A 15,974-nucleotide genomic window follows, 5' to 3' on the forward strand; every position below is an offset into this window, starting at 1 on the left:
TACCAAACGAGTGTTCAAATGAACTTAATGCCTGCGCTATATTTGGAGTACCATTCCCATTAAATACAATTCAGTAATAGTTAAGCTACTGGAGTTCCAGACTCCTAGTTGGGCTCACTTCTTGGGAGCCTCTGGTGCCTTGGGTTCCGTCTTGGCCTTCAGGTTCTTCAGCTGCTCCTTTTGCTGCAGTGAAACTTGGGAGCCTTAGCTTCTGTGCAAATTACTATATTAGGATGACCTTACCTGCTTATGGAAGAACTCCTCCTCGCGAGCAGCCTCCATTTTGCCAAAGGATCCGCCTGCCTCCCGAATGGATCCTCCGCCACCGCCACCCTTGCCGGCTCCACTGCCCAGTTCTCCGATCTGCGACATTTTCAAGTGCCTGCAATGCGATTCGAAAGCGGTTCTAGAATCTTACGCAACTCCGCTCTAATTCGCGAAACCTACTGAATCTGCTTGGGATACCAGCGCTGACTGAATCGGCGCAGTGTAAACATGTTTGTCTTTATAGGATCGGTTTATGTAGTATAGTTAAGCTATATATAAGAGATGAGTTGTCGCTGCGATTTCGCCGACTTGTGAAAACAAACTGCTGAAAATTGGACATGAGCGCGGCTAAAAATACTCAGTGGGGACGGAAATAGAAACAATCACTTCTTGGGGGCAAAAAACTTCAACTTTAATTAACACACCCAAATAGGTTTCATTTATTTCACTGTTCCTAAAAAAACGAATAAATCTGGTTAAGCTATGTAACTAACAATTTTATTGAGCCCGTGCCATGTGGATAAGTTTGATGATGATACGCCTGAAGGAATGAGTGGATGGCAATTAACATAAACAATTAACTATTTGGTGTTCTGTGGATCTGAGTTATGTTCCAGTTCTGTGGCATTATTGAGGCCTTTGGGGTCTTCTAGAGCACGGTCGTGTAATACTTTGATATCGTCTGCGGTCTGAAAGTAAGGATAGTGTATTCGGAATTGAAAAGCTCATTCATAGCTACCTCGTTCAGGAAAAAGGCCTCCTCGAGCACATTCTTGTGCTTGTTCATGGAGGAGGTGCTGCCCAGAGAGGCGTGGTCCAGGGTCTTCTGGAACTCATCCCAGTTGGGCATGTAGTCGCCGGGGTCCTTCTTGTCCCGCATCTTGTCCATGAGGTTATGGGTTAGTGAAATGAAGTACTCCTCCTCCTTCAGGCCGCCCTGCAGCTTGCCGAGTCCGCCACCCCACAGGAAAACACTAGGGGTCTTCTTTTCCTCTGAGTAGAGTTTCTTGGGCGCCCAGCCGAGTCTTTGGGGATTTCGGATTGGGAGTTATCGGAACGAGGGAGAGAGAGAGGGATAGGCAAACGCAACTCACTTTTGAGTAAGACCGACGCTCAGTCTCCGCTGCAATATTCCGGCACAAAACATTTTTGCACATGAGAGTATGGAACTCATACGAAGAATTACAGATTTTTCGAAAAAGCTGATGAAATTACAGGATATCGACGGCTGAGTCTAGACTGATAGCTTCAGATGGAATATGACACGGTTGCTTTCTAAAATATTTGGCTTTGATATCCGACCAACGAAACGAGACATTTTATTGATGCCGACTATTTATTAATATTTATTGTATCATCGTATTAAGTGAAACAACGGGCTCTGCAAGTTTGTTTTATATTTTTTATTTCTAAATGCATTTTTACTTTATCTCGCTATGATCGCTATGATCGCCATGATTTAGTATATTTCTAGCATTGGATAGTTAGAAATTATTCGAGATGGTGGCCATAGATGGTAACTAACTGGCTTTTAGATTTCAGTCTTGCTTCATAAAATTTCATATTTCATATTTGAAAAAACGTTGGAAAATGGTTATCTGGCAACTCTGCGCGTAGTGTGACCACATTTGGTTGAGCCGATATAGGGTGTGGTATTTGCAGCTACGCACCGCACGCCACACCAATCCCATTGTTTTGTTTTGTCGGCCGATTTCAGCCGTATATATATCTGCGTATATATCGCTCGATTCCGGCTGAAGTACGCACTATGGCCTTCCTGTACCTACTGGGCTGGGTCTCGATGGGCATACAGATCGTGTTCCTGACCCTATCAATTGGTGAGCTGGCGCCTCTTAGTTGGACTTGCCCAATTGCAACGTCTGCAATTGTTTTTTTCTAGTGGCTGGTCTGTATTATCTGGCGGAATTGGCCGAGGAGTACACGACGGCGGCGAGGAAGTGCATCCTCTTCCTGATCAGCTTCACAATCTTCGTCTACATCCTGCTGATGCTGTTCGAGGACCTGCCGTGGAGCCTCATAATCTGCGGACTGGTGGCGCAGGGCTTCCACCTGGGGATCATGGGTGGATTCCCCTTCGTGCGCCTGCTCTCGCTGCCGCTGCTGGGCTCCTTGGCCATGCTGGTGGCCAATCACTTCCTGGCCTTCCAGCACTTCACTTCCGTCTACGTGCCTTTCACGCAGGTGAGCCTATTACCTTATTCGCTACGTATATAATATTTCTTGGTCTTGCTTCGCTGTATTCATGTTTTTGGCTCTTGCATCACATTGCTGAAAAACATAATATATTGCTATGATATAAAGTGCATTGTATTGCATTGCTTATCTACCTCATCATATGTACCACTTCATCTGAGCCCCGGAAAACGCGTACTCTTCAGAGCTAAAGTTCATTTTGTACTTACAGGTGCTGGCTTACTTCACAATCTGCCTGTGGATCGTGCCCTTCGCCCTGTTCGTCTCGCTGAGTGCGAATGACAGTGTCCTGCCCACCACCGTCAGCGATCAGAGCCGGCGCAGTCCGGATGTGGTCAGCAATTACTTCTCGCGGAACAAGAAGCAGGGCCTGCTGTCCCTGTTCCAGTATCTGAAAGAGGCCCTGCTCCCTGGGCGGACCAAGAAGGCCTTCTAGGCGTAGTTTATTTAATGTTTATTTATTATTTTTGTGGCAGCAATCGAGACAAAAGTATACAAAGCGCATGTGAACTACGTTTATGCATTGACATTCGTCACCGACTTATTTGTAGTGGAAACCATCGAGTTTAGGGCTAAAAGACAGATTATTGAAATGATATGTCGTTATCTATATGTGCGTGATTTCAGTTTTATAGGTCACCTTTTGGGGGACTTTTGACGAATTTCGAGTTTGTACTTGCATTGAAGAAGCTGAATAAATCACTACATGAAACACATATCATGCACATATTATTAAAATCATCGTTTGTGTTGGGTTATAAATCAATATGTATTTAAATTCTTTGCAAATGGCAAACATTAAATTTAAGGAACAGCTTGGTGAAAGATAAATGCAAAAGCGCTCCCCCAACTCCGCCCAAGGAACCCTTACTCAAATGCTTCTGCAACTACTTATTCTGGACCTTGACCTGGCCATCGGCCATGCCGTAGTAGCACTTGGTGGCCATGTTGACGAACAGACCCGTCTCCAGAACGCCCGGGATCAGGGTGATGGCGCGGTTGACCTCGTCCCAGTCGTACTCCCGGTTGGCGATGAACTTCCAGTCCAGCAGGAAGTTGCCATTATCCGTGACGATGGGTCCCGCCTTCACCTTGGCCATCCGTAGAGAGGCCTCCCCGCCGAAGAGCGCCTCGATGTGCAGCTTGATGGGCACGTACGCCATGGGGGCCACCTCGATGGGCACTCCGCGGCACCACTGCTCCCCCAGACGGATGGAGTTCTTTGTGTAATCGGCCACCACGATGAAGTTCTTGGCGCAGGAGGCCACCACCTTCTCCTGCAGCAAACAGCCGCCGCCTCCCTTGATGAGCACCATGTGTCGGTCGACCTCGTCGGCCCCGTCGATGGCCACGTCTATGTTGGGATTCCTGTCCAGATCGCCCAGGTTGAGGTTATAGTCGAGGATCAGATGGCGCGCCTGGTAGGACGAGGGCACACAGATGAGGTCCGTCAGCTCACCCTCCTTCCACACGCGCTCCGCGATCCGCTGCACGGCGAACACCACGGTGGACCCACTGCCTATCCCCAGAATCTTCGTGTCCTCCGTTACCCACTGATCCACCGCCGTGCGGGCCGCCGTCTTCTTGGCCGCGTCCAAAGCAATGTCTTCCATCCTGCGAACCTGGGAGTGTAATGCCGCTGCGCTGCGTAAGAGATCTTCGCCGAGATGCTGGGTGAACCGTGCTGGTTGGACGCCTCGACGCAATAACCCAGATAACATGTGGTTAACAGCTTCGGTTTCAATCGCAACTTCAATGTCACAGAGATCAAGCCGGCGACTGTGGGATTTGTGGTGTGGCGCTAGGGATTTCCCGCCGTTGCGCTGGCCAGGTTAACAGAGCTGTTAACAGCGCGCGAGCTGTTAGCTTTTCGAATTGCTATGCGTAAAATAGTTAAATATTTTGATCCGCTACTCAAAGCATCAATGGTTGCTAGGTTGAAATCCAAGTTGGATATTAAAAGCAGTTCAGTAGCTTGCGCATTTTGCTTAGTTTATATCGATATATGTAAATATTACATTAAGTGATTGTAATGTAATTACATTACATTGACCGTGACAAACATTTGAAAAACTTATTCTTCTTTTCACTGAAAAAAATGGATAAACCATAGTTCTTAGTTTACTGTTAAATGGTAAACTTATAGATTTTCGCGGTCTTCAGACGCGAGGGTCCAGAAATAAGCTGGACAAATCGTATGTCACTATCTTGGGGGCAAAGAAGCCGCCGTAGCCGGGGCGTCCTTGTAGTAGATTCCCAGCCCGGCCAGCGGCACCGCCTGTTGGGGTACCACCTCCTGCACGTCCACGAAGGGCAAGGTGTTCTGGGCCGCATCCTTCAGTTGGCTGGAGCTGACGAACTCCATGTACTGGTTGGAAAAAAATTGTATTAAAATGAATTTCCTAAAAATAAATAAATATTATTACGGAAGCAAAACACAGTGCTATGAAAATGTGTCTTTCAAACCAAATCTTTGACCACAAAAATACCAAAAATCCTGTGCGATTTCAAAGTGACTTGCACTCGGTCAAAATGGAAAGAGTTGTATACATACACATATATGTACAAACACACATGTACCGAGAATATTTGAGGAAATTTAATACTTTTAGTGCACAAAGCGAAAACTGTTGAATGCCGGGCGATAGAGCTGAAAAGCAGAACACAATCACAAAGGTGATTGCAATTTTCCTCTAGCCAGGCAGCGGCGGAAAAGCTGGAAAGCTGGAGAGCTGGAAAACCGGAACATAAGAGCCACGTGAATGGTCTGACCAAGACATAAAGATATGGAAAATGGAAAATGGAAAAAGGAAAAAGGAGGGGGAGGTGAAAAGATAGTGGGCCAAAGAATTTGTGTTAATGGATTTCACTTTTTAAGAAATAAATTACTATCTCCGGCCGGAGGGGAGAATCCGCAAACAAAGTCCCAAGCAGTTTGCATGATTGGATGGGATTTCGAGTCATTAGCAAAAAAGATGCCGCTCAAAGGCAGCCGGAATGCAGGAATGTGGGATAATCCCCAGATGGGGATTACAAGGTGCTCAAGGGGGGAAAGTCCTGCATCGACAGCTGCCACAACCAAATCGCCCAGTGGAATCGCCGCACATGAAGCTCTATTATTGCAAGTGGGCGTGCCACAAAAGCCGCCCAAAGTAAACACCAATTAACAGCAACACAGAGGGCTCAGCAAAAAATCGGCGAACACGGCAAATGCAAATTGTTAATTAAAGAAATGGGCATTGTTTAATGCGACCCATGTTCCCAATTGTTCCGGGCCAACACCTGAACCCGCCTCCTATGCATTCACTTACTCCTTCCCCACCTCGCTGCCCTCCTCCCTTGCTCGTGGAAAAACATTATACATGAATTAAACACCATATACTCGTACATCTGCATGTACATGTAGGAAGGCCCTTCTTTGGTGCCTGAATCTGGGGATACCCTCTACTTTGTGTGGTAGCCAAGCACTTCCATTTAAGAACGAGTTCCTTTGGGTAATGAGTGAAATGTTTGAATGAAGTGAAGTAAGCTCCGAATGCAAATGCACTGTGCCTCCATTTCAGGAACTGGAGGCCTGCAGACACAATCGATTATATTATTTTAGCAGCCTGCCGCATCGAAGACATTTTCGCCATTTCCAGAGGAGGAGAGGGTGCGCAAATGCAGAAAGGGTCCGAGGAGTGCAAATGGACCGACCCAGCTGCACTTGGCCCGCGACATCCATTATGGTGGCGCCACAGCACCTCGAATGGGAGCAGAAAAAGTGCCGCAGATGCATGCGGTGGGAGAAAAGTGGGGAAAAGTGCAGAAAAATGCAGGATGGCTTTGCCTTTGTGCGAGTTATGATTGCCCGGGCTGATGATGACAATGTCGACTCCTGGGGGCCATGGATGGCATCGAACGACTTTCCAATGGGCACGATTTATAATTTGATTAGCGCATCGCTGACTGCACACGGAAAAGAAAATCACGCTCAAAAGTCAGGCGGGAAGTGCAGCCGAGTGCACTGAGCGAAACCGGCTGAGCCCGAGCGCCGCCTCTTATCTCATCTATTGCGAAATGGAGCGGCCATCACACTCCGTTAGCTGACAATGACAAATGATGATGGAGGAGCGGTCGCAGGACCGATTCAAGCCCGAAATGAATCCCAACTGAAGTGAGCAAAAAGCCTGCCGTTCGCTTTAGGCTTTCGGCTTTCAATTAATCCGGCCAAGTGGCCTGCCGCCATAATCAGTTGTGTTTTGTTGCCCGCAAGACAAAAAAGCGGGTGAGGCCCACATTCCCGAAAAAACACGATCCGCCCAAAGGGTTTTATCTCGAAACAAAGGCGCCGAAATTTGCCTGCCATTCACTAAACAATGAACAGCACATCCAGCTGGGGGCGTGGCCCTCTGCCCGGGAAATAGATTAATGGCCGCAGACAAGGCCCACCGAATCAATTTATTACGCGGCCGACAGTTGACCGCATGGCCAGGGAAAACGCATAAATAAATAAATTTTAAAAGAATTGCGGTGGGCTCTCGAATCTTCTAGACAATCGGAACAATTCTGTAAAGTAGGAATCCTGAACAACATTTTCCTCCGATTTTACACAAAGGCATATTTTTGAAGTCCGATTAACGTAAGGATTTAATTCTTACACATGCGAGTGCAACAAAATACCAGGTCATCGCATCGTTTAGGCCTAAAACTTGGCTTTGGAGCACTCGAAGGGAGTGCAGCAGGGATAGCAATCCGGCGCCTTGATGCAGCTCAGCCCGAACCGGGACAACTCGGCGGCCTCCCAGGCGCGATCCTCGTTAAAGAGCTCCATCATCCGCTGGCGCCTGGCGCCCGTGATCAGCTTGTCCGCCGTGTTCATTTCCACGCTCATGGGCTTCACCAGGAAGTTCACGATGGAGTTCCCGGACGGTGTCTTCAGAAGGTCGCGATTGTTGAGCAGTGAGAGGCTAAGGCGAGGGTAAGGGTAATCAGGTGATCAAAGTGCTAATCCCTCTGGATTTCGCTTACAAGTCCCCGGATTTCTTCATCTTGCCGACTTGCTCGACTGAGTAGCACACAAAGCAGCGTGCCTAATGTGAGGTGATTGAAACACTAATGTAACCCAGCCGACAGCCTTCTCCGCGCCAGGTTCGATTCCCAAATTAGTTTCCCACCTAGTCGAAGTCCCAGGACTGCCGGACGAGATGGAAATTGGGCGGAGTGCTTCGCCTGACTGACACCCAACACCATTTGCCACTCATGGAAGGTCAATCAGGCGACGCAGGAGGAGCTGTTGCGCATCCGGGGTGAACGGAATATCCACATCCGATAACAAGAGCGCTATTAACTCCGGGGCCTGAGTGCAGATGTACGTAAACTTGCATTTCGGATTGCTGACTAGGTGCTTTGGGCTTAAATGCGAATAAATTGATCCATCCTTAACATAATGCCGAGTGCAGAGGAGTAGCTCATTAGGATGCCCAAGAGTAGGCTGTAAAAGGGTGTTGAAATCCTTTGTAGATGTCTTGAAATCGGTTTCAAAATAAGGATTGCAGTCATACTATGAGTAGCAGTTTAAAAAGAATGGACATGGGATGCCTTGAATGTTATCATATTAAGCCACTGTCATACAGAAGACTTCAATTAGCCCAGTGTCCATTCGGTTGTCTTCTTATTGCCTGTCTGTCACTTACTCGACGGCTCCCTGCCCACTTAAGCCACAAACAATCGCACAAACGATAAACAGACTAAGTAGTGGCGGGGTGGGGATGGCGCCAACAAAGAAAGCAGATTGCAAAACAAGGCAAGACCCCCCTGGCCCCCAGAATAACTACAGTCCGGCTGCCCCACCCATTTCCCAGACATAAAGTCAGGTTCAAAATTGGGGCGGTGGGGCGGTAAACAGTCAGGTGTGTAATTGCAATCCGAATTGGTCAAGTGTAACAATGCAAAGACGCAGCTTCCATCTCACACCTGCTGCTGCCGAACGGGGAATCAATTTGATCCTTGAACTTAGGCAACAAGCCGAATCTGAATCTGCAACTTGCAACTTGCAACCTGCTGGCAATGGGATCCAGCCCTCCGCTCCACGCCCATCCACTCCCTCCCCAGGGAACGAAATCAAATTGCAAATTGCATCCGAATGTCACGTGCATCGACACATTTTTCGGAGCCAACTGTCTGAGGGTTCCTTTGGCCCGAAAACCGAGCTGAGTTGTCGTGACATGGTCGACATGGGCAAAGGTTATTGCAATCGCCGCCAGAGCAATCAGTGGACACCAGACACGAATGGATGCCACCAAAGCCGTGGCTAGAGGTGCTCTCAGGTGCAGAATCTTGGAGGGCGTGAGAAAGTAGCTAACTCATGTAAGATACACATTGAAGCCTAAGCCACAGCTGAATTATATATTATACTTTCTATGAGGTATGTCCAAATGAATTCTAGAAAATTCACAAACTCCCTTAAAAAATGGTAAACTCTACATTCTAAAAGAAGTATCTATTCATAGTGTAAGAACGCCAGAGATTTTGTAAAACAGTCGAACGGGCAGCACTCGTTTGCGCGAAGGACTCGCCGTCTGCACCTGCAACATGCTGCACTCTTTATCCCAAAGGAGCAGCGGGCGGGGGGCGTGGCCTGGGGCCGGGAGGAGCGGGTGGCCGCCCCGTTCATTATGTTGACCACGCTGTCGCATTTGCTACGTGACATTGTGCTAACTGCCCTGAAAATGGAGCCAGACCTCATCTCGCACGGCCCATTGTCGGCCAGCTTATGACCCCATGGCCAGATCAACGCTCCGAGCACCCTGAGTTTACTTAAAATAGGTAATAACTCAATAAAGCGGACGGCATAGGAAGCAGCAGAGTTTGGAAAACATTTTTGAAGGTGTCTGAAACTAAATTCGTTGTATGTTACTTCCAGTTAACTTAGAAAATGATTTCAAAATAATATGCGTGCTCTTTGGCATTTTCCTAGAACTGTGGGTTCTATATGTTTTAGTTTGGATTTATATTTATATTTTATTTTTAAAAATATTTTGACGAAAAAGGGTAAATTAAGTTTGAGCATGTGCAAGTGTTTGCGAAAAGCTTGTTACCCCTCCTTCCGATTGATGCCGTTTTGGAAAACCATGCCGATAAATGTGACACCCCAGCTCAGAATTAGATTGCAGTTAGTGAACAGCCACTGCCAGGTCAACCTAATCCATTCGCATCCTCGTCAGCTAGTAATATGCCCATTGGGTACGTGATTGCTGCGATTCCCATTCAGTGGGTCCACTGCATCACTGCATCACTGCGCCACCTTGACCGCCTGGGAGACTTGGCCAAATTGACTTGGGCTCGCAGCCTTTGTCTTGCAATTTGAGCTCCCACTAACTGCCCTCGATGCCCGTGATGGGTGCAGCTCTTCCTGCTGCCAAATTCATCCAATTGCATTGCCATTACACTATACAAAGTTATGGCAATCTCTCCCCGGAGAATCATCGCCAGCGGAGCGCCAGGAAACAATGCGGGGCGTATCCTCGGATTGAAACTATCGAGATTGCCCGCTTCGAATTGCAAGTAAATAAAGCGTCTGGGAAGCAACACCTCCGGCACATCCGCGCACAATCCTTGCATCCTTGCAGAAGGAGCCGTGGCTGGAGCAGGAGTTGAGTTATGAACGTGCTGGGAGCAACAAAGCGAGCGAACACAACACCCGCAATCCAGGAGCAGGAACTCAAAGTGGGTAGCCCGGCAAAGTAAATGTGCAAACATTTATTTATGTGGCCTGCCATGGAGCACTTTAAAGCTCTGCAATCGCCCTGATTTCGGGTGGGGATTGCCGCTGGTTTATGTGGACTCCTCGCACTGGACTTGGCAAAACAAATGATTTGTGAAGGAGTACTGCAGAAACTGCGGCACCCCAAGAATGCTACTTTTAATATTATGTAGGTTGGCCGTAACAAAGAAGTTATTGATTTACCAGAATTCAGCGTGCATCAAAACAATTTACTATCAAATTTAAGCAGATTAAACACTTTCATACACTAATTAAAAGGGAACCTTTAACTGATTTACACAGTTACCTATCAGTAGCCAAATTCAGTAGAGTGATCCAAACTACACGTAGCTGTTTGAAATACGGAATACGGATACGGAATGGCAGTAAATGGGAAGCATCATTGTTTGGCACATATTTGGTTTGTTCCTGCAGTCGCATTTCAATTTTAATGAGCACTTGAGAGTTTCATGTTTTTGGCCGTCACTTTAATTAACAACAAAAGTCATGGTCTCCTCCTGGCCCGGCCAACAAAGAGGGAACAAAGCGAGGGAAAGCTTAATTTGTACGAGCAAGGGAGGCGAAATAAAAAGACACATGAGGCCCGGAAAATTTCAAATGGAACTGCTGGCAGTGCTTCCTTCGCCTCCAAGGAACATGGGCCACATAAAAAGTCGTCGGCAAGTAGTTTTCACTCCCTGGCCCCGGAAAATGTGTTGTTTTCACATTCGCATTTTCCCTCTTTTTTGGGGCCATGGGTGCGGGCTACGGATATAAATACGACTACGGGCAAAGGGCCATGGTTGCCGAAGTTGCTGCTGTTGGCGTTAAAAAAGCGGAAAATCTCAGCACATTTTTGCTTTTTAATTAAGCCCTCAATTTTTTATGTTCCATTCGAAAGCGACACGCCGTGATTTCCCAGCCCCTTGGATGCGGATGGGGCATCCTTGGACTCCTGCTGCAAGTTGATAGTTAACTCTTACACCATCTGGCTAAAAGCTCGCAGCTTGACAAATTATCGAAATTGTACTCCGCGGTTTAAATGAAAGGCTGCCTGTAGTTGCAGATCCAAATTGTGGCAAGTGCAGCTAGAATCATGTACTGGCAAAAAGGGTACTCCATTTTATTCATACGACTTAATGACCTACACTTCCCAGCAACTAATTGTGGGTTTCTCGCGTTTTTAGTAACTCGAAGCAATTTGAAAATCACAGTGATAGTCAAACTCTCCACACCTTTCCATGCCATAAATATGCCAGCGTGCCCGCCCAGCGGATCAGTTTACTGCGGACCGGAGTCGAGCGACGATCGGTGGATTGTGGGCTTAGAGTAATGCTAATGCGAGGGATCGATGAACCGGAGAACAGCACGTGACTGAAATTGCTTGAGTGCTGCAACAACACCAGGTGACACCACCTTCAGAACGGAGAATTGTGGGCTACTACCTCTGGCGAACCGGTTTCAGAAAGTCAATAACGCGAAGGTTCAGTGTTTTGGGACTGAAGCTGATCAGCTTGAAGCGGTGCACCTTGTAGGAGTCCACCAGCCAGCCACTCTCCTGATCCTCACGCTCAATATCCCGAGGATCCTGCGGATCCAACTGGCTGTGTCCCAGTTCCTTGGAGAAGGTGAGTACTAGTTCGGCGATCGCCAGGCGGCAGTTGTTCGGTTCGAACTGATCATCGATCCGGGAATCCACCAGAACGCTCTGAATCCGCTGGAGCATTTCCTCCCTTTCCTGCTCGGTCCCGAGATCGAGCAGGTTGCGCAGGCCGACGAAGAGCATGTCCACCAGGACGTAATAGCGACCATCGATCCAGCGACGTACCACCCTCAGGGGCAGAGCATGACGCAGGTGTTCCCTTTGGAAGCGAACCAAACTCCAGTAGGGACTCCTCATCTGGGACAAGCCGTAGATATCGGCCGATCCCCGCTCCGTGCAGCAACTCCGGATGCAGGGCCAGTCCGCTTGGCGCACTGCCTCGATCATGGTGACCGCCGCCTGGCGAGTGCCCTCCTGGAATCCGCCCTCGTCGAAGGCCACGCCCAACAGGCGCCGCAGACGCCACAGGCAGTATCGGTGTCGCAGGCCACTGAGCAACTGCATCACGCCGAGCTTCCAGCGGAGCCGACTCCCTGTTAAATGACCTATGTTGCGGTGTGGCTGAAGTGCTGTGGAGCAGAGCGATTGCAATGTGTTTGACTTACAGCCGCCACCCCGCACTAAACACATAATTTGGGAGGTGGACGAACCACGGAAACACCTCGAATACATATTCCAAACAAATCACTGTTGTCTAAATAATTTGGGAAACTAAGATTAAATTAGTAAAGGCATCTCAGTCCCACTTCCTAAGTGGGCTTACTCAAAGTAATCCTACAAGATTGCTAGTTTCTTAAGCCTATAATCTTAAGGATTAATACCCTCTTAAGGAATCCAAACCAATCCGTAGTATCTTTTTCCTTCATAGCATCTCATCATGGGGCAGGTTCAGCCAAGTCTCTGGATCTTCTTGGCTTTGATGGTTTCGTCCATCAGAGCTGCCTACGAGGATTATCGCTTGCCCAGATCCGTGGAACCTCTGCACTACAACCTGCGGATTCTCACACACCTAAGTAACACCGATCAAAGATTCGAGGGATCTGTTAAAATAGATCTTCTGGCACGGGAGACCACCAAGAATATCACCTTACACGCCGCGTACTTGGAGATAGATGAGAATCGAACATCAGTTGCTTGTGGCCAGGAAAAGCTCGGAGTCAATCGCATTGAAGTTAGTGAGGTGCATAACTTCTACATCCTGCACTTGGGTCGGGAACTGGAAAAGGATCAGATCTACCAGCTGGAAATGCACTTTAAGGCTGGCCTGAATGACTCCCAAAGTGGCTACTACAAAAGTAACTACACGGATGTAATTACCAAGGAAGTTCAGTGAGTTATCTTATCTTCACATTTCATGGGTCAAATGAATAACCTTTGTGGTGCCTCAGTCAGCTGGCAGTCACCCAGTTCTCACCCACTTTTGCCAGGCAGGCATTTCCCTGCTTCGATGAACCATCCTGGAAGGCCACCTTTAACATCACCCTGGGCTATCATAGGAACTACACGGGATTGAGCGGCATGCCTGTTCTCGGTTGTCAAGATCAGTAAGTATGGAATATAGGACTATTATAAAGGACTCTATCTGTCATTATTATTATTTTTATGCCAGTGATAGCCTCACAGATTATGTATGGTGCGATCACGATACACTTTTGAGGACCTCTACTTATTTAGTAGCCTTTGCTGTCCATGATCTGGAAAATGCCGCCACCGAGGAGAGCGAGACCAGCAACAGAGTGATCTTTCGCAACTGGATGCAGCCGAAGTTGGTGGGTCAGGAAATGATATCCATGGAAATGGCTCCGAAGCTGCTATCCTTCTACGAGAATTTGTTCCAAATTAACTTTCCGCTGGCGAAAGTCGATCAACTGACGGTGCCCACTCACAGATTTACGGCAATGGAGAACTGGGGTCTGGTGACCTACAATGAGGAGAGATTACCCCAAAACCAGGGTGATTATCCGCAGAAGCAGAAGGATAGCACTGCCTTCACGGTGGCCCACGAATATGCCCATCAGTGGTTCGGAAATTTGGTCACCATGCAGTGGTGGAACGATCTCTGGTTGAAGGAGGGTCCGTCTACCTACTTTGGCTACCTGGCACTCGATGCTTTGGAGCCCGAGCGGTCAAGAGGAGAGCGCTTTATATCGGCGGATTTGGCGAAATTCTTTAGCCAGGACTCGAATGGAACTGTGCCTGCTATCTCCAAGGACGTAAAGGATCCTGCCGAGGTTCTCGGCCAATTCACGGAGTATGTGTACGAGAAGGGATCGCTGACCATCCGCATGCTGCACAAACTTGTCGGAGAGGACGCCTTCCTCCAGGGAATTCGCTCTTTTTTGGGGCGCTACTCCTTCACAAATGTGGCCCAAGCTGATCTCTGGAGTGCCCTCGAAAAGGCTGCTCTGAATAACGAGATTGTTTCCTCCGACTTCAATCTAAGTAGAGCCATGGATTCTTGGACCCTGCAGGGCGGCTATCCCTTGGTAACCCTCACTCGGAACTACAAAACTGGCGAGGTAACCCTCAATCAGAGCAGGTTCTTGCAGGGGCAGCAGATCGAAGAGGACTCATCCTGCTGGTGGGTTCCTTTGAGGTTTGTCAGGCAAAAGCTACCCGACTTTGATCAGACTACCCCACAGTTCTGGTTGGAGTGTCCCCTGAACACAAAAGTTCTGCAGTTGCCCGATCTGCCATCTCCTGACGAGTGGCTCTTACTGAACCCCCAAGTAGCCACCATCTTCAGAGTTAACTACGATGAACACAACTGGCGCTTGATAATAGAAAGCCTGAGGAATGAGCCCAATTCTGGTGGTATCCACAAGCTGAACCGAGCTCAGTTGCTGGATGATCTCATGGCTTTGGCTGCAGTCAAGGTACATAAATATGACAAAGCTTTTGATTTGCTGGAATATCTGGCGAAGGAGCAGGACTTTCTGCCTTGGCAGAGGGCCATTGGTATCCTCAATCGCCTAGGAGCATTACTGCACGTGGAGGAGGCAAATACATTTAAGGTGAGCTCAATTGGAGGTTTTTTATTTGTTATTTAAACGCAATTTCTGTTACAGAACTACATGCAGAAGCTACTTTTGCCATTGTATAACCGCTTTCCAAAGCTATCAGGGATAGCAGCATCTAGTGCCGCCATCAAGGACATTCCATTTGCCCACTTTGCATATTCACAGGCTTGTCGCTACCACGTGGCTGATTGCACGAATCAGGCCAGGACACTGGCCATAACCCATAGACATGGAGGTCAATTGCAATCCGATTTCCAAAAGGTAGCATACTGCTCGCTGCTGGATGAAGGCGGTGATGCGGAGTTCCAGGAGGTATTTGAACTGTTCCAGAACTCCACCAATGGATCTCAGAGAAGGATATTGGCATCTGCCCTCGGTTGCATTCGTAACTTTGGGAACTTCGAGCAGTTTCTGAACTATACACTGCAATCCAAGGAGAAACTGCTGAGTGATTGCTATATGTTAGGCGTGAAATCTGCCCTAAATAGGGAACATTTGGTTTCTGCCACAGAAAACTATATTTTCAGCCATGCCAAGACACTGGGGTAAGCCACAAATAGTTTAGCACTACATATAACCCATTAACAAACCCTTATTTGTAGTGAGAAATTCAAGAAGAAGGAGCTCACGGGACTTTTGCTCAGTTTGGCTAGGAATCTTCAGAGTTCGGAGCAAGTTGATCGACTTGAAGCGCATTTAAAAGACCTCAAGGAGTTTGAAGAACCTCTCCAGAAAGCGCTTCATCAGGGCAAAATGAACCAGAAATGGCAGACAGATTGCTCCAGCGATTTTATCGACGCTATGGAGAAACACTTATAAGCAGCTTCCCACTTAAAGTTCAGTTTTACCTTTCTTGATTTTTAATAAATCATTGAGTGACATTTACTTTTCTGCTTTTCCAAAAGTAGATACACTTTTAAGCACGTTTCCCACAATTCAGCAATCTTTCTCATATCTTGGTCATAATTTAGTTTAATTAGTACCCCACTTTTGAGCAACTTTCAAGGCTGCCACCTGTGTCAACCTATTCTGGCCAAGACTCTGCGGGCTGTCAGGCTCCACGTTCTGGGTATTAATTAAGCCAATGGCGATGAAATCTTGGAGCCAGCACTGAAAGGAATGCGAT

General features: G+C 47.8%; 7 protein-coding genes across 8 annotated transcripts; 2 read left to right on the plus strand and 5 right to left on the minus strand.

Annotated features, from left to right (window-relative positions):
- Nucleotides 1–19: 19 nt before the first annotated feature.
- On the minus strand, nt 20–611 carry LOC6547765 (ATPase inhibitor A, mitochondrial). The gene is made up of 3 exons (XM_001976351.3): nt 448–611; nt 244–382; nt 20–183 (listed from the first exon to the last, which is right to left on the minus strand). Exons 1-3 carry the CDS (start codon nt 495–497, stop codon nt 115–117), a joined length of 258 nt encoding a protein of 85 aa, XP_001976387.2. The 5' UTR covers nt 498–611; the 3' UTR covers nt 20–114.
- A 61-nt stretch (nt 612–672) lies between these two features.
- LOC6547764 lies at nt 673–1,554 on the minus strand. 2 transcript variants are annotated; one of them, XM_001976350.3, is made up of 3 exons: nt 1,362–1,554; nt 1,007–1,292; nt 673–956 (listed from the first exon to the last, which is right to left on the minus strand). In XM_001976350.3, the coding sequence occupies exons 1-3, from the start codon at nt 1,439–1,441 to the stop codon at nt 849–851; spliced, it is 474 nt and encodes a 157-aa protein (XP_001976386.1). In that variant the 5' UTR covers nt 1,442–1,554; the 3' UTR covers nt 673–848. The 2 variants fall into 2 exon arrangements, with proteins under 2 accessions (XP_001976386.1, XP_026836032.1); XM_026980231.1 differs by having other exon boundaries at nt 854–949.
- Nucleotides 1,555–1,804: 250 nt separating this feature from the next.
- LOC6547763 (protein TEX261) lies at nt 1,805–3,010 on the plus strand. The gene is made up of 3 exons (XM_001976349.3): nt 1,805–2,105; nt 2,168–2,469; nt 2,693–3,010. Exons 1-3 carry the CDS (start codon nt 2,036–2,038, stop codon nt 2,915–2,917), a joined length of 597 nt encoding a protein of 198 aa, XP_001976385.1. The 5' UTR covers nt 1,805–2,035; the 3' UTR covers nt 2,918–3,010.
- A 221-nt stretch (nt 3,011–3,231) lies between these two features.
- LOC6547762 (ribose-5-phosphate isomerase) lies at nt 3,232–4,250 on the minus strand. The gene has a single exon (XM_001976348.3). The coding sequence runs from the start codon at nt 4,200–4,202 to the stop codon at nt 3,369–3,371; it is 834 nt and encodes a 277-aa protein (XP_001976384.2). The 5' UTR covers nt 4,203–4,250; the 3' UTR covers nt 3,232–3,368.
- Nucleotides 4,251–7,083: 2,833 nt separating this feature from the next.
- Nucleotides 7,084–7,617, minus strand: LOC6547760. Its single transcript, XM_001976346.3, has 2 exons — nt 7,492–7,617; nt 7,084–7,430 (listed from the first exon to the last, which is right to left on the minus strand). The coding sequence occupies exons 1-2, from the start codon at nt 7,509–7,511 to the stop codon at nt 7,166–7,168; spliced, it is 285 nt and encodes a 94-aa protein (XP_001976382.1). The 5' UTR covers nt 7,512–7,617; the 3' UTR covers nt 7,084–7,165.
- A 3,859-nt stretch (nt 7,618–11,476) lies between these two features.
- LOC6547444 (aminopeptidase N) lies at nt 11,477–15,674 on the plus strand. The gene is made up of 6 exons (XM_001976344.3): nt 11,477–11,853; nt 12,697–13,157; nt 13,217–13,372; nt 13,438–14,842; nt 14,897–15,393; nt 15,451–15,674. Exons 2-6 carry the CDS (start codon nt 12,706–12,708, stop codon nt 15,665–15,667), a joined length of 2,727 nt encoding a protein of 908 aa, XP_001976380.1. The 5' UTR covers nt 11,477–11,853; nt 12,697–12,705; the 3' UTR covers nt 15,668–15,674.
- LOC6547445 lies at nt 11,665–12,545 on the minus strand. The gene has a single exon (XM_001976345.3). The coding sequence runs from the start codon at nt 12,498–12,500 to the stop codon at nt 11,667–11,669; it is 834 nt and encodes a 277-aa protein (XP_001976381.2). The 5' UTR covers nt 12,501–12,545; the 3' UTR covers nt 11,665–11,666.
- Nucleotides 15,675–15,974: the final 300 nt, after the last annotated feature.

The sequence above is a fragment of the Drosophila erecta genome, unplaced genomic scaffold (assembly GCF_003286155.1).
Source record: "Drosophila erecta strain 14021-0224.00,06,07 unplaced genomic scaffold, DereRS2 tig00000092-arrow-pilon, whole genome shotgun sequence".
In the NCBI taxonomy this organism is placed as follows: Eukaryota; Metazoa; Arthropoda; class Insecta; order Diptera; family Drosophilidae; genus Drosophila; species Drosophila erecta.